General features: G+C 34.9%; 3 protein-coding genes across 3 annotated transcripts; all 3 read right to left on the bottom strand.

Moving 5' to 3' along the window:
* Positions 1 to 667: 667 nt before the first annotated feature.
* Positions 668 to 5,731, bottom strand: LOC104884224 (probable glycosyltransferase At5g11130). Its single transcript, XM_019248115.1, has 2 exons — positions 5,374 to 5,731; positions 668 to 1,339 (listed from the first exon to the last, which is right to left on the bottom strand). The coding sequence occupies exons 1-2, from the start codon at positions 5,716 to 5,718 to the stop codon at positions 668 to 670; spliced, it is 1,017 nt and encodes a 338-aa protein (XP_019103660.1). The 5' UTR covers positions 5,719 to 5,731.
* Positions 5,732 to 10,568: 4,837 nt separating this feature from the next.
* On the bottom strand, positions 10,569 to 13,161 carry LOC104884240 (uncharacterized). The gene is made up of 2 exons (XM_010668862.2): positions 12,224 to 13,161; positions 10,569 to 11,634 (listed from the first exon to the last, which is right to left on the bottom strand). Exons 1-2 carry the CDS (start codon positions 13,159 to 13,161, stop codon positions 10,569 to 10,571), a joined length of 2,004 nt encoding a protein of 667 aa, XP_010667164.2.
* Positions 13,162 to 14,484: 1,323 nt separating this feature from the next.
* LOC104909043 (sucrose-phosphate synthase) lies at positions 14,485 to 22,907 on the bottom strand. Its single transcript, XM_010698229.4, has 13 exons — positions 22,486 to 22,907; positions 20,719 to 20,808; positions 20,200 to 20,441; positions 19,993 to 20,056; positions 19,178 to 19,876; positions 18,900 to 19,016; positions 18,600 to 18,731; positions 18,250 to 18,426; positions 17,755 to 17,808; positions 17,593 to 17,655; positions 16,607 to 17,515; positions 15,788 to 15,915; positions 14,485 to 15,018 (listed from the first exon to the last, which is right to left on the bottom strand). Exons 1-13 carry the CDS (start codon positions 22,693 to 22,695, stop codon positions 14,745 to 14,747), a joined length of 3,159 nt encoding a protein of 1,052 aa, XP_010696531.1. The 5' UTR covers positions 22,696 to 22,907; the 3' UTR covers positions 14,485 to 14,744.
* Between the last annotated feature and the right edge of the window lie 2,706 nt (positions 22,908 to 25,613).

Below are 25,613 nucleotides of genomic sequence, written 5' to 3'. Positions count from 1 at the left end.
TGTATTTCTCCAAAATGAAAACGTTTCACTTATAGCTCGACCAAATCTAGGTAAGCAACTTCATCCATTTACATATTTAATTCCTAGAAAACTAGAATCTCTATGAATTTGTATTTCCGCAAAAAACACAAAACCGTATAGTTAACTAAAAAAAAGAAAACATTTCACCTATAACTCGGCCAAATATAGGTAAGCAACTTCACCCATTTATCGCTACATCAGAATAACTTTATAGCACATATAGGCTCCGTTTGGTAGGGCGTAAAACGTTTTCCCGGAAAACTGTTTTCCTCTATCTTCAGTTTTACATTGTTTGGTTGGCAAAGGAGTGTAAAACCATTTTCCTTTGGGGTAAAATTACTCTCCCAAGGATGGAAAACCATTTTCCTTTCAAAATGAAGGGAAAACTATTTTCCTTCTCTCTCTTGTACACTCCTCTCACTACCTCCTTACTTTCCCTTTCATTTTCCTTTCATTTCATCATTTTTTTACATCGAACCAAACAACGGAAAACTAATTTTGGAATTGTGTTTTCCATTGTAAATTGTTTTCCATGAAAATCATTTTACACTGAAAATATTTTACGCCCTACCAAACGGAGCCATAATACAAAAATATCGTATGTGGTACGTCTATACTCTATACAATATAAGGATAGACACAGAATTTACATAACAGTATGACCTAGTTTAACATTAAGTCTTCTAAGCCAAATAGAATGAATAATCATATGCATAAGATCAAAAGGTTTAGAAGGCTTATTAATCACAAAATGTGGCCTAACTTGTAACACCCTCTTATGCATATCCAAGTACCTCCTAGTTGAAATTCCTTGTAAAATCTTCTTAATCTCCGGTATATTCGCCACCGGAACATGAACGGAAAACTTACTCCAATCTAATACATCGCTGAACGGCAATGTATAGTTGTCGGAGATGATGACGGGCACACAACCAGTGTAAATTGACTCAACTATTCTTGGACTGGCTACTTCCCATCCACTAGGGCAAAGACAATACTTACTTTGTGCCATGAAAACACTATAATTTTCACCATTAGGAAGGTAACCAAAGACTTGTACAGATTTATCTTTGTCCTTCCAATGCTCAAAGAGGCTCTTACGAACATCGCCGTGAGGACCACCAGCGAAGAAGGCGAGGATTCGACGGTTCCGAGGTGTTTGGTTGATCATAGGAGGGCCAAGTTTTCCCCAAGGGATGAAAATTTCAGGGAGGGAGACGTCACGTGAAGGGTGGAAACCTTCTGTTACGTTGGCATTGCATAGGACTCGGATGAAATGCTTGAACAGCTTTGGATGGGCTGCTGAAACATCTGGTGCCTGAAACAAAATATACGAAAATTATTAAAAGAGACGGTCTAATTTTAATATAAAAGTAGACCTAGTCACTAAATGGATTAAATTAGTCATCGAAAGAAATTAACCTAGTCATTATTAGACTTATTCTCATAGAAATTAAACATACAAGCTAAGGGGTTGTTGGGTTAACATTATTTAACATAGGAATTTAGAAATCCTAGGAATTGGAAAACTTTGGTGTTGTTTGGTTGACAAATTCATAGGAAGTAGAAATTCCTAGGAAGTTCCACTTCCCACAAAATGAAGGAATTACCTACCTAGGAGGACCTAGGTAAGTGGAAATTCCCATGGGAATTCTCAATTCCCTTAAATCACCAAATAACATCTAGCAATTCCTAGGAAATACAATTACATGGAAAGATAATATTCTAAGGAATTTGCACTTCCTACATTCAACCAAACGAACACAGTATGTAAAAGTTGCATATCACAACCATTTTGTTAGGTCCAACTTTTTTTGAACTCGAGTTTTGAATTTTTAATACAACGATCAGATTTGCATGTTTTGAGGGTTTTTGGAAATTGAATTGTTTTACATACTAAGGTAATGACGTCTTAAAATTTACACAAAGAATCTTTAGAAGATACAAAATAGATGTACTCTATTCCTTTAGTTTCATAATGTGATGTCTATGTAATGTAACTATTTCAATGGATTTCTCGTATTCTTAAGTACTAGAAGTATTAGAAGCAATTAAAATGCATAGTGCAAAATATTTATATTTCACCAATTTTTGCCATTATTAATGTTTAAGGGTGTTTTTAGCTAGTTAACCCTTCTTTCTAATTACAAAAACTCCTCCAAATTTTCATTATATACTTTATATTTTTATGAAACTATGGTAGTAAATTGATTAACATTCGACAAGAACTCCTTAAAATTTTCATTATATACTTTATGTTTTCATGAAACTACTCCCTCCTCTTCTTTCTTTCTTTTTTTTTTTTTTTTTTTTTAAATTGCTACATTGTTGTATGCAAAACAATTTAGACAAGTCACTTTTAAGCTTTTTAGATGGTACTTTTTAACCTATTTAACGTAAAATAATGAAGATAAGTGAAAAAGTAGTACTTTTGGATGAAAAAAGATAAAAACAAATATAATAGTATTACTTTATGGTGGGCCAAGTACACCAAATAAGGAAAATGTAGCAATTACGAAAAACAACCATTTAAGAAAAATGTAACAATTAGAAAAATGGAGAGAGTACCATAGTAAATTGATTCAAATTCTACAACTGATCATGATTCTTATAGAAAAATATCCAAAGGAGGTCAACTAATCATGTCATGAAACGGAAAAACTTAATACAAGCAAATTAAGGCTCCGTTTGGTAGGGCGTAAAATATTTTCAGTGTAAAATGATTTTCATGGAAAACAATTTACAATGGAAAACAAAATTCCAAAATTAGTTTTCCGTTGTTTGGTTCGATGTAAAAAAAATGATGAAATGAAAGGAAAATGAAAGGGAAAGTAAGGAGTTAGTGAGAGAAGTGTACAAGAGAGAGAAGGAAAATAGTTTTCCCTTCATTTTGAAAGGAAAATGGTTTTCCATCCTTGGGAGAGTAATTTTGCCCCAAGGGAAAATGGTTTTACACTCTTTTGCCAACCAAACAATGTAAAACTGAAAATAGAGGAAAACAGTTTTCCGCGAAAACGTTTTACGCCCTACCAAACGGAGCCTAAATTACAACAAAATATAACAAGTTATGTTGCTATTAAAAATACTACTAGTTAAGTAGAGCAACCCACTTAGACATTTAAAAAAAAAAAAAAAAACAACTCAGACAATATAATATCTTAATGTTTATTTCATGCGAGTGAATGCCAATGAAATAATTAAGTTCCATATCAACTAGATTGTTATTATACTCGTCATTATTCAACTAGTTGCTTGAACTCAAGATGTATAATTATTCATTAATGCTGAAAACACTTTATAGGCGCATTGAGCACATCTAGGTCTAGGGCTAAATTCCTATTAATGGATATAGATACATGTATGGACAAACATACTTTGATGCATCAGTCTGAAATTCTATCAAACTTGTCTAAACTTTACAAGGAAAGTCTTTAGCACATGATTTCAATGGTGCTTTGGGATCATAAGAATATTTTTATTTCAATTCAGAACATAAATTACCATACTATTAAGTGGAAGAGTTTTTGTTGTAACGGATTTGGAAGAATACAAGGGAGAGAAATCCAGAAGTCCACAAATTAGAGTTTACAGTGAGGTTTTATTTTAAAATTAATTGGCAATAGGAGTAGTAGCCTGTTTGGGTTGTAAACTAAAAGCTCTTTGCTTACTTTTTCAATGTGGGACAAATACTACTCACACTTGCACTTGATACTATTTGTTCTTCAATTGCATGATTATATTATCTTTTCTTATGCTTGGGAGAAAAGCATGCACATACTTTACTTCAATTGATCGAGATGGAGTTTTTTGGGAGTGGGACCATATAGGTTACTTTTTCTCTCAAATCCCAAAAAACATAAATTAGCTGTAGTTTGGGAAGTACTCTTAGCAAGAAATAATTCTCTTAAATTAAACTTAGTTTGCATTTATTGTTGCCTAAGTCAATGGTAGTTTCATCCTTATGCTTGCATGAGATTCATTACACTTCTTAAGGTTATAAACTCCTACATACTCTTAGTAAGAAATAATATGTTGAACTATTACATCCCAAGTATCTTTAGCACTTCCTATATTTTGAGGTAATACTGTCTACCGTAATCTAGAGTATATAAATACACGTAAAAATTAAAAAGAGACCATGTCATTGTGTACGACTGTACGTGTCTTCTTAAATGCCAAACCATCTTATATACCTTTCTTTAGGTACACACCAGTATATGATATACTTTATTCATTTTGATAGGCTTATAAGTGTAGAATTTTGCCGTAACTAAGCTAGTATAAAATTCTTGGAACGGCTTTCTATTTACATTATATTTCTATTAGTAATTCTCTTAAACCTAAACTTAGTTTTTTTTTAAAAGTTTGTACTAAGGGAATGTTCTCCCCAACTTATTTCAGTTCACTCAATTCAGTTTAGCTATGGATAGGGATGGGCAAGGGTAGGGTCTGGGTCGGGTCCAGCTGGACCCTAGACCCGGACCCTAAATATTTTTGCAGACCCAAACCCGGACCCGGACCCTAAGGGTCTGAAAAAATTGGACCCTGACCCGGACCCTTAGGGTCTGGAGGGTCTGGAGGGTCCAGGTCTAAATTTTTTATTTTGCTAAATTTTCAGCATTATTAATATCAATAATCATCTAAAATTCGCATGAAACAAACACAAAAAATCGCATGAAACAAACACAACCATATAAATTAAAAAAAACGAAACAAACACAAACACAAACTTATAAACTGAAAAAAAACGAAACAAACACAATTCACAAACATATAAACTGAAAAAAAAACGAAACAAAAATACGAACATACAAACTGAAAAAAAACGAAATGAACACAACTTACATAAGAGTTTAGAATGGTGTTTTAGTTTAGGTTTTAGTCTTTTAGAAAATCAGTTTGTTTTTTCAAAAAAAAGTTAAAATGTATATATTACATAAGTTTAGGGTCTAAGGGTCGGGTCTGGGTAGGGTCTGGGTCCAAAACTTTAAGACCCGGACCCGGACCCTAAAAAATTTACTTGGACCCAGACCCGGACCCGGACCCGGACCCTTAGGGTCTGAAAATGTTGGACCCAGACCCTTAAATTAGGGTCGGGTCCAACAGGGTCTGGGTAGGGTCCTGGACCCATGCCCATCCCTAGCTATGGACGATACTTTTACTCTCACAAATCACTATTCATTTCAGTTCAGCTGTATTATGCCGAAAAGAATAAACCCTGAATCAGATTATGAATCATTCTTTCTCTTGTCATATTACTTAATGATACAAACACTAGCAAAAACGAAAGGTAAGATAAAGTTATCTAGTGTGATTATAAAGACTAAAGAGTAAAGATTAGACCATACATACCCAATCATGACATGAAACGAGGAAATGATCAGCACCATTGCTTATATTCCAATAAGAATAACGCTCCGATACTACTCGAATGTAGTCTGCAACAACGTTTTGCAGTCGTTCCCTAGAGTAGTTTGTATATGGCCGATAAACATATCGAATGATGGAGGTGATACTCACGGGAATAAAATAAGCTAGAGCTTCATTAGGGTTTTGAGTTATGAAATGGCTTTTAGAAACTTCAGTTAGTTCATCAATCATCTGTCCTTCAATGGAGTAGATATCATTCATAGGACCACGGTGGAATAGTGGTTCTTCACCTTCCTTGTACGTAAATATTTTAAATCTCTTTTCCATCTCTTTGTGGCTCCTGTAATCATGTTCATGCAGCTATTAGAAACTCAGAGGCGGCTAAGGCCATGTGCAGGGTGAGCAACTGCACATAGCCTTCAAAATATAAGGGCTTAATTCTATTAGTTGTCCGTCCAAAGAAAAAAAAACTAAATCTAATTACAAATATAAAGAGATTAATTTCTATTTGGTGTTTTTCTTCTCCTATTCTCCAAAAAACCCCATTTATAACTCTTCTGTCTCTTCTATTCACCAAAAAAATTTATTTTAGCGCAAAACCCCTAATTTTATGAGATTATTTTATGAGACAACCCTGTACTTATTTTATGAGACGGCCCTGTACTTAAGGTGAGATTGTATTAGCATAGACTTTGGCTATCTAGAAAAAAAGAGAAGTTTGATCTGCATCCCTATAGTTCCCTACAAAACATTCACATGATAAGTATCACTAGAGGAAATTTGCAGGGTATTTTTTCTTCCTACTTCCTAGGACATTAAATATACACCAATATAACAACTAGTAAGCAAGTACAAATTACAATAGAGTTTAACAGCTAAAGAAAGATACTATAATAATGATACAAAAATTTTGACTATGTTTGTTAGGATTATGGAGCTCGAAGACCCATAATATAAAACCCATACTTCCTACTTGTGATGAAATAAATACAAGGGAAGAAAGTGTACAAATCTTGGACACTTTAGTTAGAACTTTAATTTGAATATCAAATTTTAATTTTTAATTAAATGAGTATATAATAGATTTGAATTAAGAGATATACTCATACTCAGTTATACTCCAAGGAGAGTTATGGTGTCTTCAATGAAATGTCTTTTTTGTCCTTAGCTAAATATATACTAAATTGAATATTCAAATATAAGCATTAACAAAATAACATGACATAATGAGAAAAATGATTACTCGATAAAAAAAAATTACAAATTTAATTTGATTACAAAAGTTTACATCTAAATGTTTATCTCAATTTCTAAACACTTTATAAATTAAATAGTTTGTATAAAAATAATTATAAATCACACTTCTATAATTATATTTTGAAGAAATTTATTAAGAATCGATCCAAACAAGTCACGTGCATAAAAAACTAGTTTATTGTAGAAATGAAGATAAAGTATTAGTTAAAGGAATTAAAAAATTATTTTGAAATACTGGTATCTTTTTCCTGCATTATTGTAGAAGATAGTTAACAACGGTCAACGAGTAAAAATTTAGCTAGAATTCCGAGTATCTATCATCAACAATATGCTTTCCCAGGATTTTGATTCCCCTAATTTCTCCACTTTTCAACTATACCTTATTATTTTCTCTATATTAGTTTCTTGAAGGTTTCTCCTCTTCTAGTTACTTTTTTTAGGGGTCCTTTTTTAATTACTTAATGTTGTATTATACTATTATCTGTGGGGATTTCATAATGTACATATTGATAATTAAGCTGTCAAAGCACCAACCCCACTCACGTAAGAGCCCTTTCGACATGAAGTGTGAATGTAGCACAGGGCTCCCGACTCCCTCATATACCTGGTGTTAAATATTCTACTGATAAAAGAAGGATGGATGAGATTCGAACGCGTGGTCAGCTCTTGATACCATGTCAAAAGACCAACTCAATCAAAAACTTTAAAAATACAAAAAAAAGGAGAGGTCTTTCTTAACTGATAAAAGGCATAAGGGTTCTTGTAAACCAGTCCTCTAGCGAGAAAGCTCCCTTGTTCGTATGAAGTATAATTTCGAGTTCGAGCCGCTTCTCTAATGGCTGCCCTTGCCCTTGCCAATCCTTCTTCCAGTCTCTCCAACTGATGATTAACCTTGAATATACACAAAACAAGAAGAATTAAAATAAGGTGTAATAGTAAACTGATGAAAAAAAGAAAGAGTCTTCTTTGTAGTAAAAATAGCTGATCGTAATATGCATGCAAGTGAACATTCAACTAAGCTCATCGTAATTTATTCCTTTTATGGTATATTCGACTTACAATTAGTCATACTCATATTCATCCTCGTTAAAATTTTAAACTGAACAACAAAAAAACCTAAAAACCCTACTTTTAGTTCTAAAAAGTAGGAAACAAAATTCTTTTTATCAACAAAAAAGTATGCACAAATTAGGTATTCTACTACTCAAAAAATTAATTAATTGTAAGTACAATAAAATTACAGAAAAGAAAGAAAAGCAGCAACAAGAAACTTACTGGAGCAGCATTTGATAACTTGAGATTAGTAGAGAAGAAGGAGATTATTAGTAAAGAAAAATAAATTATAAATGTGAATGATGTATTTGTTATGGCTTTAGCCATAATAATGATGGCTTAATTATGATGATTATATGGAGTTTAATTAAATTTGCGATGTATGGAGAAAAAGAAGAAGAAAAGTTTATAGAAGAGATGAGAAGTAGATTCAAAATACATATAAATAGGTAGCCAGTTAGAGTATCCGAGTAGTAGCGGTATAGTCGTATAGAGTATCCGAGTCCATGTAGGATTCTACTTGGCTGCTGCCACTCATAGTTTTCGTCCTTGTCATGCGGTTTGGACTTTGGAGTTGTTACTTTATACCCTTTTTGGGTATTATAATAAGGAAAATTCGTCAGAAACAACTTTTAAAATACGAGTTTTGAAATAATCTTTTAAAAAAATTTGGAAAAAAAGACCTTAAGAAGAAAATATATTGCGAGGAATAATCTTTAACTTTGACTCATTTTCCGACATTGACCAAGCATTTTTTTAAAGTTAACTCGAAAAAAACTTGCTCAATGCCCGAAAAATTGGTCAAAGTTGTTCCTCACAAAAAAATAAAATATTTTTAAGGTCTTATTTTGCCAAATTTCAAAAAAGTTCTTTCTCGCAAAAACTTGTATTTAAAAGGTTTTTTCTGACAAATTTTCCTTATAATAATTACATATGAAGTATTTTTTAGTAATTAATTAGTCTACAAAGAAAATATCATTATTTTTTGCCGATAGTTCATTGGTGGTAGTGAACATTGTTGGTTAAATATTCATAACCCTTATCCCCCATAAGAGACTAATTATATTTTTTTGATATATATTTTGCGTAATTAGTAATATTTATATGTATTTTTGTAATTTTCGGGGTCACTTATTGGATTTGGGGAAGAGTCCAATTATATGAAAAAAAAAACAATTGAATGAGTAATAACTCTTGCACAAATTAATTTTAGGGGTCAACTGTAGCTCTTACGATTATCCCTAAAAAATCTTATGGTTTCACAATTTAAAATGTGATTAATAAAATACTAGTGTTTTCCAGGAAATTCTCCACTCTCTAGTTCTCTCTTGTTAAATATTGTCCTTAAATTACTTAAAATTGCCTCAACTCTCTTCTAAGAGCTCTCCTAATATCAATAAGTTATTGGCTTATTATTAGTAGTGAAAGATCATTGTATGTGTGTCGTAAATAAACCCCTAAAGTTGTTAGAGCCTAACACGTGACTACAAGGATTTTAAAGGACATTATAAGGATTCTAGTAATACTATGTACATGCATTATGGTCAGGATTAGTGATAGAGTATAGTCTATAGATCTATTCCTGGAGCCTTAACCATCAGCTTAAACTTATTGATTGAGTTGGTCCTCTGACAATTAGAAACAAGAATTTGAAGAAAAGGAACATTCGATTCGTTGCAGGGAGATACAAACAACTACTTACTCGAATCAAGATTTTGAACAATATCAGGGTCGTTCTTAGAACACTTTGATAAGAATAATAGAATATCATCTCTGCACCAATTGTTTACCTATAAAACTTAGTTTCATGCCTTATTTTGATAAAGTCCCTAAATTATAGTATTGTCTGTCAATATATATTGGTTAGAATACTATATTCGAATATGACAAAAAGGGATGGCAGTTGGGCGGGGCAGGTGCAGAGGATGATCCCTCCACACCCACAACTATATAAAATTCTTGTCGCCATCCCGTACCACCACTCATTGCAGGAAAAATTTCAGACTCATCCTCGTCCTAGCGTATACGTTTTTAACTCATCTCCCGCGTCGTACCCACTTCATACCCGCAACTTTCCTCCCGATAATCCCAAACAATCTCTTAGTTTTACAATTGTGGAATAAAATTATTAATAATATAAGCATATAATAACCCTCAGAGCATCAACATTCATTAACATCCCCATAATTTCTCTCTCTTCATTTCATTCGTCCACATCACTTTCCACTAACTTTATCACCTACCTTCCCATTTCACAATCCCACACCTCCATTCATTAACCTCCCCATTTACCTTCTCTCTCCTACTTTTTCATACCCCACCTCCTTTTCTCTTTCCTACTTTCCATACCCCACCAATATTAATAAAATAATTTGATTCATCACATTAATTTTAGATAATATTAATTAAATAAAAATATGGTAATTATAATTAAATAATTACCTTAATTAATCGGATTAATTCATTAATTATAGTATATTACAAAAAAACGTTATTTTTAATTACAATAGTTTAAGCGTTTTTCCTTCGCGGTTTAATTTGACAATGACATAATTGCTAATTATAATAATTTACCAGATTTTAACGTTAATTATAACGAAAATTAAATATGCAAAAAAACACCATAAATTTAGTAGTGGTAAAAAACACAAATTACCATACAATTAATTTTAAATAAAATATTACATTCATTTAGATCTTCAATCGTCATCAGTAGACTGGTGATTAATTTGCCAAATATGTTGAACCAAGTCTCTTTGTAAAGCGTTGTGCACATTTCTATCTCATGCATCAGCTCGCCTTTCCATATATCGTTCCATTCCAATATCATTAATTCGACCATGTTGCACATAATAGTTTGTACGCGTTCATCCGCTAATTGCTGTTGCATTTTCTTGCTCGAATTCTGACATGTCACCATAATTCTGATATGTATCTCGTTCATCCTCAACAATCATATTATGAAGAATTATACAAGCCAGCATTATCTCCCACAACAACATTTCATCCCATACAAGAGCTGGTCTTTGTATTATTGCGAAACGTGATTGAAGAACACCAAAGGCCCGCTCAACATCTTTTCGGACCGATTCTTGTCGCTCAGTGAACAATTGATCCACTGGATTCATTGGGAGTCGAATCGCTGGGATGAACACGGCCCACTTAGGATATATCCCATCAGTTAGATAGTATCCTTTGTTATATGTGTTACCATTGACTGTAAAGTTCACTTGAGGGACTTTACCTTGATATAAATCATCAAACACCGGAGATCGTTGCAACATGTTGATGTCATTGCAAGTTCCAGGTGTTCCAAAAAATGCGTGCCATATCCATAAGTCACCTGATGCAACAACTTCTAAGATAACCGTTGCAGTTTTACTCCTTCCTTGGTATAATCCTTTCCAAGCACGGGGACAGTTTTTCCATTGCCAATGCATGCAATCTATACTGCCCATCATGCCCAGAAAACCCCGTCTTTCTCCATCATATAGGAGGCGCTGCAAATCTGTAATGGTAGGCCTCCTCAAGTACTCTTCTGTGAACGCTTCTCGAACCCCTTTAACAAAGTGAGCAAGGCTTGCTTTTGCAGTTGACTGAGCAATTTTGATGTACTCATCAATTGAATCAGCTGCTACCCCGTAGGCTAGCATCCTCAATGCTGCTGTGCATTTCTGGATATTAGTGGCTCCTAGTTTCCCAGTAGCATCTTGACGTTGCTCGAAGTATTTAGGTCGTTTAGCAGTAACTGCATCCACAACTCGCATGAATAGAGACCTACGCATACGAAATCTACGTCGAAACATAGATTCTGTGTATAACGGATGATCAACAAAGTAATCGTTCATTAATCTTGTGTTTGCAGCTTCATGATCTCTATCAATATACTTAAGCTTCTTGTAGGATCTTCTTCTGTTACTGGATTCTTCTGAACTGGGACAACAATCATTTGAGCAGCTTGCTGATTATGTAATCTTCTTCTTCATCTAGACACTCGTTCACAGCGATGATGTTGTTGACATATCATAAAGAATTCATCACTTGAACTAGAAGAATTTTCATTTGAGTTCATGTTTATGAGAAATTTCAAAAAGGGGGAAAGCTATAGCGTTTGTTGAAAGGAGAATATTATTCAGAAAATCAAATGCAATGTAACTCCTCTTTTATAAAGATATATAGATAAGATTGCAATCTTTATCTACGGATATGATTGGTTGTATCTATGCAGATAAGATTGCAATCTATATCTAAGGATAGGATTGGTTCTATCTCTCCATATTGCAATCTATAATGTCAGTAAATAAGATAAGATGCAGTCTATAATGTCAGTAAATAAGATAAGATTTTTACATGACATGAATCATTAGAACACAAGTTCATTAACTAAAACACGCTTACATTTAATAATTTAAACAAGTACATTAATCATTAATCAATACAATATTAACCATTAAAACATAATAAAATATATCCTAAAAATAAATGAGTTACTTCATAAACTTTCCTCAGCTTCGCAAGATACTCTTCCTCAAATGGTTCAAGATACGATTTTGTCATCAACAATTGAAACATCTTAAACCTCATTTTAGTTTCATCTCGTTGTTTCTGGTACTCGAGCATATCAGACATTCCCTTCCTCATTAGACCTCGCTCAGTTTGCATACCGCTTAAAGTGGTCTTAAATTCATGTAAGCTTGTTGCAACACCTTTCAATTTGTTTTGTGCTTTCGTTTTTTTCCAACCGTCGGGACGCACACTTGTTCCGACTTCGTCGCTTGATCTCTTAGAACTCCCTTCACTCACAACGGTTGAGTCCTTACCAGGCATCCATCTTGTAAGGTGGTGCATTGCTTCCCAACAATGGTAAAACTCAAAAGGTTTATTCATTTTTTGTCTGTAAAGGTCATGTGCTTTAGCCTCTATGTCGTTAATAACCTCACCACTAGTTTGCATACGCTGAACTGCCGCAAGTTGTGCTACCCATAAAGTAACACCTTCATTGATTTGACTCCAACGCCTTTTAATAGCTCTCATGGTTCTTTTGTGCATGACATTCGGTGTTTTAGCAACTGCTGCATCGTAGGACACTTTGATTTCAAGCCAGTAGACTCCCTTATCCCGATCTGTTCCTTTCTCAGGATCACCCGAACAATTAAGGTAAGCGGACACCAAGTGTCTATCTTCTTCTGCGACCCACCTATCTTTCGGTTGTTTCACTTTCTTACCTGTAGTTACTTGCGGTTCTGAAACTTGAACTTGAACTACATCTTCATCATCATCGAGTGATTGCGTTGGAAATTGGTTTTCAACTCGCATTCTATTGCTACTACTGTCTCCTCCCTGAGTTGTGGGATATGGATCTACGCGTTGAGATGTTGGTGTGCCAAGTGACAAATTTTGAGGAGTATTTTGGTTTACAAAGGCTTGGAACATAGCAAGGAATTGAGGATTGTTTAGCATGTTCGGATCAAAAGGAGAATTTGAATTTGAATTTTGTTGCAAATTTGGATTTTGTTGGGAATTTGGATTTTGTTGGTAATTTGCATTTTGTTTATATCTATTTCTATAATTATGATGATTGGGATCCATAATTATCAAATAAGATTTATGAAATACTTAATGAAAAATTATGGATTTTTTGGAGTGTTGAAAATATATCAAGATTGGTATCTATTTATAGAGGATAAAAAAATATGACCGTTGGTATAATTTTTTTTTTTTAATTCATTATATATAAAAAGTTATGGCATTTTTATTAAACGGTAATATTACCGTTGTAAAAGTTAAAGCAGTAACACATGGCGTGTTGTGATTGGTTGACGCATGGGTGTTGCAGCGCGTGACACTTGGCGCGATTTGGTTGGCTGACTGCTTTTTTTTTTTCAAATACACAATTCTGAAATTGTGTATTCACGTGGGATGCCTCCCTTTTCCCTTCCACATGGCAGCACACCATAGGCTAGTGTTGTTGGTTGGGTTACCTATTTATTGGTGTTCCCCTTTTTTTTTCATGATGGGTGACATACCTCCATTGGTGGGAGGGTTCTTATTTGCTGATTTTTACATATGGGGAACCCCATTGTGGGTGCTCTCATGCATATTTGGTGAATCTCCGATGAGCTTTAAAAAGTATATAAATTGAATTCTAATAATTTAATATATAACATGTTTTTTATAGTAAGGTATGAGAATGAGATGGAGGAGAAACGGTGAGGGCAGGAATGAGGCGAATATAGCATGAAATCCACACCTACTCCATAATCCATTGTGGCTACGATTTTCATCCCCATCCCTGCCCAGTTGCGCAGGAATGAGGTGGGTCAAGTAGTTGAGCCCTAAAAATTGGCATATAGGATAATTGAAGCCCTAAAAACTGAAAGAATTTGACATAATCTCCATCCCCTTTCAGCTAGCTAGGAAACCTTTGCTACACGTCTAATTTTGACAATGGAGTTATAGGGAGACATAGTTTATCCCAAGAAAATTGAGAAAAGCCCTTCATGCCTATTCCAAGAAAATTGAGAAAATCCCTTCATGCCTGCACACTCTTGTGGAGTGGGTGTGGATTTTCTCAATTGACAATGGAGTTATAGGGCGACATAGGGATTTTCTCAATTTTCTTGGAAAACTCAGAAAACCCCTTCATTCCAAGAAAATTGAGAAAATCCCTTCATGCCCCATTTCCCCTTCATAACTATTTTGTTGGTTTTCTAATTCTTACTGATATTATTTTCAGAAACCAAGATTGTTAGAAGTAGATATACTCTATTCAAGAGCACAATATAATATGTAAAAAGAATTGAAAATATAGATTGTACAGATTACAGAAGCTTTTTCAGTCTCTTCTTGCTTCCTTTATGTTTCGGTTCCCAGCCTATCTAAAACAAAGCAAAACCAAATATACAAGTTGAGGAAGACAAAGTACTGACCAAGTTTCCAGCAAAATTTGCTTGCAGGAACATTATCAGAGAAGTATGTCACAACTGAAGAATTTATAACAATTTTGGCGTCTCAACATCAGCAACGTTAAGACTCTATATCTTCTATGATTTCGAAATCCCAAGCTTGCTTAAGGCCTCTCTTATGTCCTCAAGGCTACTTCCTCCGGTCTGGAACATGTTGGCACTGTCAACAGGCATAACATCCTCTAACGGATAAGTTCTGATTGCATGAAGTTTACCAGCATCACGGCAAATGCCTTTTATTACAACCGTCTTGTGGACTCCACCCAGTAAGCCATCGTAATCGGTATCTCCAGATTCACCAACAAAAACCACGAAACTTGACAAGTCTGTTCCCCAACGCATATAGAGATATCTGCTCCAACATCATACTGTTTTAGTGACTTTCCAAAAAAATTAATAATGCAGATGTAACAAAAACTGACAGAAGTAAAGGCCCTCAAAATTTTGCATTTCATTCCAAAAGGGCATTGTTTAGAAACAAAATACTTTTATCCCAACAATGAACAAAACCAGTTCAATCTCTTCTAGTAAATCTAACAAGCAGCGGTGAACCTGTCACTACAACGGCAAACTCCTGTATGAGACAATTGTAAGACTTTATACTTGGGTTACCTACATAGGATGGAAATTACAGGAGTTTCATAAAACGTCTTGAAAAAAGGGGAAACCTCATTTTCTAGCCATTTTTGGGCTTCATTAGCATGGAAAACGCTCGGGTTTAGAGACCGGAACGACTAAGAAATTTAGGAGACCTCAATAGCCAGAGGTTTACATGCTTCATAGTGGGAGATTTTCTCCAGGTTTGAGGGTGACCTATTATTCTTGACAGTAACTTTATCTTGTTTCACGAGAATTTGGTGTGAGATAGTCTCACCAAAGACAGGCCCCAGTAGAATTTGGATATGCTAATCCTATTTTGTCGATTTTCCCATCCAACACCTATCAATAGAAAATGACTCTAGTTCTGGACAAGGCAAATCCATTGACTAGAAGTGGTACCTTCAGCAAACAAGATGCTACAATCCCAAAAATGAAAAGGCTGAAAGGAGCATGCTGCTCGAGGAAAAGCTGAAACAGCATTGAAGCTACAAGTAAAAAGAATGAGATCTATATCTGCATACCTGAGTGCTTGAGATCTGGAAGCCAATACAGGGATGACATTCAACCTGGCACCATTTTGGCAATATATTGCATGACAACGAAGACCCTGAATTCTCATCATCTTCCTAATTTCCTTAGTTGGCGGTGCCTACAGATTAAGAAAGGTCAAGATATTATCATATAATCTGACACAATGAAAGAAGTCCGCTTCTTTGAGAACAAATAAATAAAAACAGTATAGTAACATAAGAAGCTAACTATGCTCTCCAGCAATTCCTCATTTCAACAAAGTTCTATTTGACTCCTTCAGTTCAGTTACTTATATGACCTGAAGGACATGAAAACTAGCTGACACAACAAAGAATGGATCAAAAAAGAAAGACAATACAACTGCCCTTTTTTTCTCAAAACTTCCAACTTATCCATTATAGAGAATTCTACATGATATTTCACTAAGGTCATTTTTCTTCATCTATTTTCTAATTTCTACCACCTTTTGGACTTTTAGATCAAGTGGACAATAATGGTCAGACGGCAGGGAGAGGGGGCTTCACAATCTTTCATGACAAGAATGTCACAAGCTACATGTTTAAGGAAGGTATATTCTGCACTCCAGTCTCTCTGTGCAGGTATCTCGTACTATTACTATATCTGAAACCTTTCAACTCGAGCACTAATTAGTTTACCAAGTGTAGACTGTAGATGAGCATCATTTGGAAAACATCAAGCAATACCCCAAGAGACATGCATGCCATTAAAAGAAAAAAGATTCCAATCAATAAATTATTTATAGTATCAGGTAACAATAGTGAGAGATATGAACGAGTCGAGAGATATACCGAAGCAAAATTTTTCACTTTGAATGTATAGCAATGAGTTGTAGAGCTAGATTCATCTGCACTAACAATCTGTGGAGCATCCTCTCCCTTTTTCTCATTGACAGAAGTAGCCCATTTAACCAAAGTCTTCCACAAACCTTCTCCTCCCCAGCGGTAGTCAATATGTGAATAATAGTCTGGATCTAGCACAAATGGAGATTCCGCCGAACTATCATCAGAACCCATAGATGGATAATAAAGTTCACCGCCACTGTTACAAATGAAAGCATCAAAATCTGAAGGCTTAAAGCCTCCAGAAGCCAAAAGAGAATTAACTTCAGATAAAGTCATAGATGTTGAAAGTATAACTCCAATGGATCCTGTTGTTCTTTTCTCCCCAGCAGCAGAAAAAATCGTCTTAATGATTTGAAGAAAATCTGAAGTCACATCACTGTCCAGAGCGATGACAAAAATACATTTCCTCCTCCTAATTGCTGGAAACTTTTGATTACCAAGATCATCCGGTGTTTTATCCATCGACTTAGACAATTTTGAAACTGCATTCTCTATTTTTTTCTTTGCATTGCCTGCAGCTTCTTCAGAATCCAATGAATCATCAAAAGTATTATCTATTGAAAACTTCAAGTTCAAAGATATATCCTTAATGTCCCTCAAAGAGTCACCGGGTGAATCTGTATCTGAATTTTCAGATCCTTCATCAATTCTTCGCCAATTTGGTTGCCTTGGTTTGCAGCTGACTATGCGGGATAAGTATGTTTTACAGTGCTCTGGCCACGAAAAGAGGTGGATGTTCTTCAACCCATTCTGCCTGCACTTTGTCCATAGGTTTTTATCGGCAACTAGCTTCAAGAGTGCATCGGCAATAGATTGCTGATCATGAGGATCAATGAGAAGCCCATTGTCTAGAACCTGTAATCAGAAGCGAAAAAAGCTATCAACATTTAGTGATCATATAACCATGATAAGCATCATGAATGTGAACTAACCCCAATAATATCAACAGGGCCTCCATTCTTTGTAGCAACAATAGGCAATCCATAAGCCGCAGCCTACATGATTTAAAAAAAATTAATAAGTAAAAAGCTTTCCTCAACTGCTATAGAATTGAAGTATGGCCGTAAAACTTCAGCAGATGACTAGAATCGCACCTCAATTAAAGTCAGTCCAAACGGTTCAATAAACGCAGGATTGATAAATACACCCTACAAAACCGGAAAAAAATGAGATAAGATCATGAGGACATTAAAAGTGACATAGCAACAGAAGACTAATAGTCAAGGATGCTACAACATATTGATCTTGCTCCTACCATCCATGACTTAAAACTTTGTCCAAACATAAACATCTACATATGTAAGTAATTGTTCTAAGAAGAACGGACTACTAATGAGAGACATGTATATTGTCCGTCTTTTATTCTTCACCTGTGGTGAAAGCATATAAAAAAAACAAAAATAAACAAAAATAAAATAGGACATAGAGTAGAAGGTTAGCCATAAGTAGAAGCCAAGCCCATTGTTTATGAATAACTACAGCTACTTAAGAGACTGCAGAAGCATAGTGATACTAATGTTTGCCATTGTAGATGAAAGTTAAAACATGCTTACATAGTTACATGCTCTCTTTCCTGAAAATTGAATTACCTTTGTCTTGGCAGCCAGAAGATAGATATCAGGAACTTCCGACTGCTTGTGATGCTTAGGATATGCCACTTGACCATACAGATCGTACTGGTCAATCAATTTAAGAATTGAGATCAGGACAGATGCATTTGTGGCAGACATTTGATCAATATCATCACGGTTTCCCATAATCAGAGTCTGGAAGGGTAAAACAAAAGGAAAAAGTTACTGAGACCAACATAGAGATCTATTAACCTACTTGGTCTAATGTGTGACCATGGCATAATAAAAGCAATTCTTTTATTTGCATTGTTTAGTAACCTTGAAATTATGGCGTACATAAAATGACAGGATAGGATCAGAAGGCATACCAGGTTTGCAAGCTCTCTTAATGGACGACATTCACCAAAAGCCTTGACTAGTGTTGTAAGGTTCTTCTTTTGATCTGGCCTGGCAAGGGCAAGTATCATAGGTTTGCGTCCATTCGAAAAAAAGCGCATAATCTGCCATGGGCTTGAGTCAGAAGAATGCAGTTTATCCGCCAGACGTCAAAGCCACTCAAATTGCATAGCACAGTGCTATAGCTAAGTACTAACTAATTGAGCAAGAAGCAAAAGGCAAGATGTTTATCACTTAATGAAGCAAGCATAAAGCCGAAGAGTTCCACTGACCTCAGACCAAATGGGTGGATCTGGATTTGCATTGCTATCTTTATGCCCATCAATATCCGTGTCCATATCAGCATCTTGTGGAGCAATATGGTGAAATTCCATGCCAGGGGGAATCCTCTGCATGTCACAGAACTCTTATTACGAGTATGACAACAAGCAATGACAAGCAGCCGTGTAGGAAAACAATGGATAATATATATATTTAGGACTTAGGTCTATGCAATATATCATCCCAAAGATAAATTCATAATAGCAAAAACAAATGCATGAACACTCACAGCCATTCGGGGCATAAATCTGCCATGACAACTCACACCACGTCTCATCCTAGCTCTAAGTTTGCGCTCTAGCACTAGATCAAATCCATCATACAGCTGCCATTGCTCTTCTATTTCCTGTCTAGTGCTTGTGATTATCATTTCAGAAGCATCTATGCATAACTCCTCAGCCTCTATGCGACGCATAATTTTGTATGTTGCATTAATTTCTTCCCTCGAAACTCTCCCCTGTTTCAGCAGCTGTTCAAGCTTATCTCGTCCAAGTGAATGACCAGTAAAAACCATCGGCACGTTTAAAGCACCAGATAAAAGAGCTGCAGAATCCCCAGCATCTGCGTAATGCCCATGGATTGAAGCTGGCCATACAGGCAACCCAGCACCAATTTGCTCACCAAGAACCTTAGACATCTGTTTAATGTGGCCAAGTGCACCATCAACAAACTCGGGAATGTATGGCCAAAGTAATTCTTTTGCTAAATATTTATCCTTCGGCCCAAATGGTATGCGGATAATGTAAGCACCACTACTCTCTCCAAGCTCCTCTATTGCATCCTCAGAATTTCTTGGAGACAGCATCTCAGTAGGTTCCCCGTAACTCCAATCTACCCCTGGGGCAGAAACCTGCCTTGTCAGTAGATCAACACGGTAAACTCCAGGCATGGACCCAAGTGCCCTTGCAAGTTCTACTACATACTTCACCTGAATAACAATTATGCCGACAGATTATGTCAAACCACATATATCTCTTGCAAGTTGACACTGTATTTAGATGATAAGCCAAAGAAAAGAAACACTCAAGAAAACACCAGAGTTACCTGACCACCTGTATCCGAATCGCGACCAAGCTCCATGTTCTCCCCACGTATTAGGCCATGAAGGCTGTATAGAGTTCAAGACTGGCCGTTAGAGAGCAAGATAATAAGCATCACACAAATCTCAATCTATTACAGCCCTAGAAAGAACTTGTTCAAGAGAAAAACTCTAAACACATGGCTAAAGAAACCGTGTTTGTCTATTCTTGCCTTATCAACACAACATAGAGTTTCTTTTCTTTGAAGGTATTAGTCCAATTCTCCATCATATCCACTGAACTTATCCTTCGCATTCTTCCCTTAGTGCTGTCACCAGCAAATGACATGTCACCCACAGTGTCACCCTTTTCCCCTTCTGACAAGTCTTCTGACATATCAGCAGTCGCCTCTCTGCGACCTTTCTCACGTTCTATATGGCGTTTAGCCGAACGCTGAGCTTCCTCTCCCTCAATCTACATAGAAATTGTGCATGAGAAGGAAAATCGGCAGCAGCGGAAGCAATCCAGAATAAATAAAACTTGCCAAAATATAATTATACAGATTTCTGCAGATTCCTTATGAGGTATGATTATTTGCATGTCCACCAATGTAAATCCATCATGGATATATACAGATAATCTGTATACATCCATGATTTTACAATGTAAACTTATTATAAGGGATAATTCTCTGCATAGTTCTTAGACCCTTGTTTCATATTACTAGCCCCCCCAAAAAAACTAGTTGTACCTGTTTCTTTTTGCGTGCCAAATTCCATATTCTCCAGCAGAGATTTTCCAATCTCGTATTCCTCTCTTGAGGACTGCGAGTTGACGCAGCCTATACCAACAAAGATTACACTCAAATCAATGAAAAGTATACCCATGTCTTCGAAGAACCGAACTAGTAATCACAAACACACTTCAAATGTACAAATCTTACTGCAAAGCAAATACTTCCCACAAAAGAGAATATCAATATCAATAACAGGGTTAAGACATTTAACATAACAGAGAATTACAAAATAGAGCAACAAAAGTTATTTGAAGAAAACCAAGTACAAATCAGTTTTTCAAGAAAAAATAAGGGGCAACTGGAAATCTCATAATCGGAATAAGGCACCACATTAACATCATGCCAGTAAAAAAAGCAAAGATCTCTCCTGACTTCATCCAACTATAAACTTGCTGAATGAGTTTACCCAGTTTAACAGAAATTCAATTTTTGGAGATGATACTTAATACACATAAATACATTACTACTAATTCCATTTTTCACCTAATCCCACCACCAATCACTGGGTTTCCATTCTTCGATTACAACTTGTCTCTCTTGAAGTTGAAAATTCCATTAAGATAAGTAAGATTAAAATTTGTAAATTACATTCTTCTAGATATTTGTATCTCTAATAGTCTAATTCCACTTCAAATATCAAGTCCAGTTCACAAAAATTCAAAAGAAACTAAAAGCCCTTCCGAATCCCTCATGCCTTCATATCAATTACAATACAGATTACTCATCAAATTCATATACTCTACTCCACTATTTCAGTAAGCATTATATAGTAGGAGTACACAGATATGAAATCCCCATAAAAGAAAAGTCACTTAAATAAAATTACAACAAATAGAAAGTGACCTATATCATATTGCTACTTCCTCCGTTTCAATTTAGTTGTGAAACTTTCTATTTTAAAAAGTTTCAATTTAATCGTGACACTTTCATTTTGGGTAATAACTTCTTTCTATCTCTCTCCTATCATATGGAACAAAGTAGTAAATTTCATAAAATTGAAGATTATACCTAAAAAGTATTATACTACATGTTACTCGAACTCTACTCTCTATCACACTTGGGTACATGTCTAATGGTCCGAACTAGTCATAGCAAATTTATTAAATAATTTTACTTATTTTAGCCCAAGATGAAATGTTAGTGTGATATATTTATGTCAACGTGTTGAGGATCAGACTCGAGTACTTCAAGTAAAATAAAATAATATTACATATATTAAGAGTTTTTTGCAGGATATACCAGGTAATATATTAATAGTGTATTTTGTGGGATATACTTCACAAAAAAAAAAATTGTAGGATATACCAACTTAAATTTAAGTTTTGTTAAAAGTTAAAAAAAACACTATTTTTGAAAAGAAAGTCAAATTTTCGAATTTTAACTTGCTTAATTACTCTTTGTATAGTGTATAATATTCAATTGCCTCTATACAGAAATTGCAACGAACAAAAACTTTTCATTGAAATTCAATCAACTGAAAAATCCGTTAAAGTTTATAATCTAATCAAACACGAGATTACATCAATTCATCTAAAAATTCATCTAACACTTATCACTCAATCAAAAAACAAAAAACAAAAATCCATCAAAATTCATAATCCTACAAATCAGCGTAAAAACACCGCAAATTCAAAAATTAAAAATCAAAATATGAATTACTATATAATCAATGAAACAATAAAATTGACATAATTAAACAAAAAATATGAGAGAGAAACTTACGCGAACCCAAGAACGATGAAGATCGGTCTCATCAAAACCAGTAATAACTTCTTCAACAAAATAACGAGAAGGACTAAAATGTCCTCGTTCTCTTAGAAGCAACGATGATGGAGAAGACGACGACGTTTTAGCATTAGAAGCGTCGATACCTTGACCTCCTACATCTAAAATTGCTTCCAAATAACTGTTTATCCAATCATTTCCCGCCATTTTTTCTCCGATCAAAAAAAACAATCAAATTTTGACCTCGAAAAGTACAAAAATGGCGTAAAAATTAACAATCAGATTTTTGACCTCGAAAAATATGAAAATGGCGTAAAAAGTAATCTAGAAAAAGAGACACTGAGAAGAAGGAAGAAGATTGACAGTTATCAGGCTATTGTGATACAAGTACAGGTGGCGAAATGTGGGGTAAAATTGCAGAGACAAATATATATAAAGGAAAATAATTCTTTTTTAAATAATTGTTTTTCTGGAAGTGTCTTTTTTTTTTTAATTGAAAAAGAAAATTGGAGATATTTTAAAGATGTTCACTTTTTTGACCTTTTTCCTTGTTGCTTGGAGGTGCTTTTATGGCAACTTTAATTTTGGGTTGTAATTTGTTTTTGTGTGGATGTGATTATGTGAATATTATTATGGGATGGGAATAAATACCTCAATATATTCTTTTAGGTGTTGGGTAGACCAATTGTTTTTGATATTTTTGTAGTTCAAAGACATATTTTTATTATGGGTACCTTATTTCTTAATTTATTATGTGGAGAGAATTTTAGATTGGTTGTTTTGAAAATGACTACTTGAGTTTGTTTGATAATGGTTAATTTTTATTGTCCGATTTTATTTATATATTGGAATTAAATACATACAAATTTTTTTTTTTTGAATAGGTATATCCTATAGTAATGTAAAAAAAAGAAAAAGGATAGTCTTGAATTTACTTCCTCTCTTTAAAAATAGTTGCACCATTTTATATTTTCACATTTGCCGATGCATGGTTTCATACGTTAATATCTTCAATTATCAATGAGTAAAAATTATAAAAAATAATTAATATTATATAAATATACATTGAGACGAATTTGACAAGATCTCATATGACTATAGTTTTCCTATAATATAAATCTCTTTAAAAGTGTAAGATTTTAATAGTAAACAATATACAAATGGTGCAACTATTTCTAAACGGATAAAGTATTAGTTAATAATGGGGCATTAGTTTTTGAATTTCTGGATCATCACACTACTACTATGTCTATTCACTCCTCTAATTCATAATTTTTCACCTAGGGATTTAAGGTTAAAGTGGTTATATCTCTTCTTTCTTCAATGTCCATTTGCATAGTTTATTGGTTCTTCAATGTCCATTTGCAAATATGTTTTAGGAGTTTCATTGTTGATCGGGAAACAAAATGTAAACATTTGTTTATATAATGTAAACGGCTAATTCATAAAGTCTTGCATTGATAGGAGAATGAAACATAAAGTTTTTGTTCTCTATAATATTATACTCCAAATACATAACTCAAGGTATATGAGCTTGTATTTGACAATCTCGAGCTCAAGTCGAACTGAGCTCGTATTCAAGCTGAGTCGAGATTTTGAAATGGACGAGCTCGAGCCGAGCCTGCACATGGTCGTCTCGGTTCGGCTAGTCATTAGTCAATACCCCTAGATGCGGATGATGGTCCTGACCCATATCTTCTTTGTTTCATCATTATGGTGAATATAAGATCCATAAGGATTCCTGACCCATTTTGATGGGTATGACATAAATTATCCCTAATACCCACCTTACCCCAAATACGAGGAGTGTTAGTAGCGCAAGTTTGATACAACCCCACCCTGCATCAGTCCAAACTAAGGACCTGTTCGGCAAAAGTAGCTGTTGTGGTAGCTGTTAGCTGTTGGGGTAGCTGTTAGCTGTTCGAGTAGCTGTTAGCTGTCTACTAATAGCTGTCAGCTTTTAGCTGTGAAAGTAGCTGTTTAAAATATAAGTGTTTGGTAAAGTAGCTGTAGAGATTATAAAAGATAAAGATACCATACTATTTAAACACTAACATCGTTACTTGATTTCTATCAAAATAATGTACCTATCTATTTCTATCACCCTCCATTAGAGGTGATCATGGGTCGGGTCGGGCTGTGGATTAAACGGTTCGGGCCTGAATTCAGGTCGAATTTTGCGTCTAAATCCCGCTATTTCGGGCCAAAATTAGCGGGTTTTCCGGGCCAAAAACGGATCGGGTCAAAAAATAGATTAAAAATTCGTTTTTGGCTTGCCCAAAGCCAAAAGAATTCGGGCCGGATCGGGCCGAAAAAACCTGCCCAAAAGCCAGGCGGGCCGGGCCAAAATGATCACCCCTAACCTCCATATATACTCTTTACTTATGCTATGCTTTATTGTATCCTTTAAAATTTATTTGCAATGTCCTTTGAACTTTCCTACAAATACAATTCACTCAAAAATGCATAACACAGAGGTACATGTACCAAAATTTGTAGAAAGAAACAAAGTGAACCATGAATGAGTCTAATCTCAAAACACCAGATGCAAGTCAAAATTTTGAATTCGACTTCAAGCCTTTAATGTCTATTCACAAAAGAACCATATATTACAAACTAACAAAGTTATATGTGCCATTAAATTGGTGAAGCATCAATATGAAAGCCAAAAAAGAAGAACAAGCAGGTCACATCAAACACAATATGGCATCACAAGGAACACACACACCTCATTATCTGCACGCAATGAATAAAGATCGAGATCTTGATGAATCATAAACCATAGCCCTATTGCCTAATTCAATTAAACAAAATTAAAAAAATCCCAAATTAACAGTATTATAACCATTAGCAATGACTTTCAAATAATTGTTTGAGAAAGGATAAGGCTCATCATCCCCGACTACTCGTTTTCTTGCAAATTTCCAGCTTTAAATTTTCTGGCTTTGATTGGTTTCAAGTGTGGAAGGAAATGAAAACCGCCACCGTCGAAGCCCACTGCCCCCCCTCTCTATCCTCTCGTCATCAATGGATTGACGCGGCTGACGCAATTACCACCGCAAGCAGCATCTCCACCTCCGCCAACAGACTCGATATCAGAACTACTAAGCACACCATCCATGGGT

This window comes from Beta vulgaris, chromosome 2, assembly GCF_026745355.1.
Source record: "Beta vulgaris subsp. vulgaris cultivar EL10 chromosome 2, EL10.2, whole genome shotgun sequence".
NCBI lineage: Eukaryota > Viridiplantae > Streptophyta > Magnoliopsida > Caryophyllales > Amaranthaceae > Beta > Beta vulgaris.
The sequence above is the reverse complement of the archived record's forward strand: the minus strand, read 5'-3'. Positions and strand labels throughout refer to the sequence as shown.

Bases quoted from the DNA above. Each gene is read 5' to 3' on its own strand.
- LOC104884224 (XM_019248115.1), bottom strand. From the start codon at position 5,718: ATGGAAAAGAGATTTAAAATATTTACGTACAAGGAAGGTGAAGAACCA. The intron at 1,340-5,373 runs GTATGTATGGTC...ATTTTGTTTCAG, and splicing joins TCGTTTCATGTCATGATTGG to GCACCAGATGTTTCAGCAGC.
- LOC104884240 (XM_010668862.2), bottom strand. From the start codon at position 13,161: ATGCTAAACAATCCTCAATTCCTTGCTATGTTCCAAGCCTTTGTAAAC. The intron at 11,635-12,223 runs GTATCTTGCGAA...TTGTTGTCCCAG, and splicing joins CTTGAACCATTTGAGGAAGA to TTCAGAAGAATCCAGTAACA.
- LOC104909043 (XM_010698229.4), bottom strand. From the start codon at position 22,695: ATGGCGGGAAATGATTGGATAAACAGTTATTTGGAAGCAATTTTAGAT. The intron at 20,809-22,485 runs GTAAGTTTCTCT...TTGTTGGTATAG, and splicing joins TTCATCGTTCTTGGGTTCGC to GCTGCGTCAACTCGCAGTCC. The intron at 19,017-19,177 runs GTGAGTGTTCAT...TGTGACATGCAG, and splicing joins GATTTATGCCCCGAATGGCT to AGGATTCCCCCTGGCATGGA.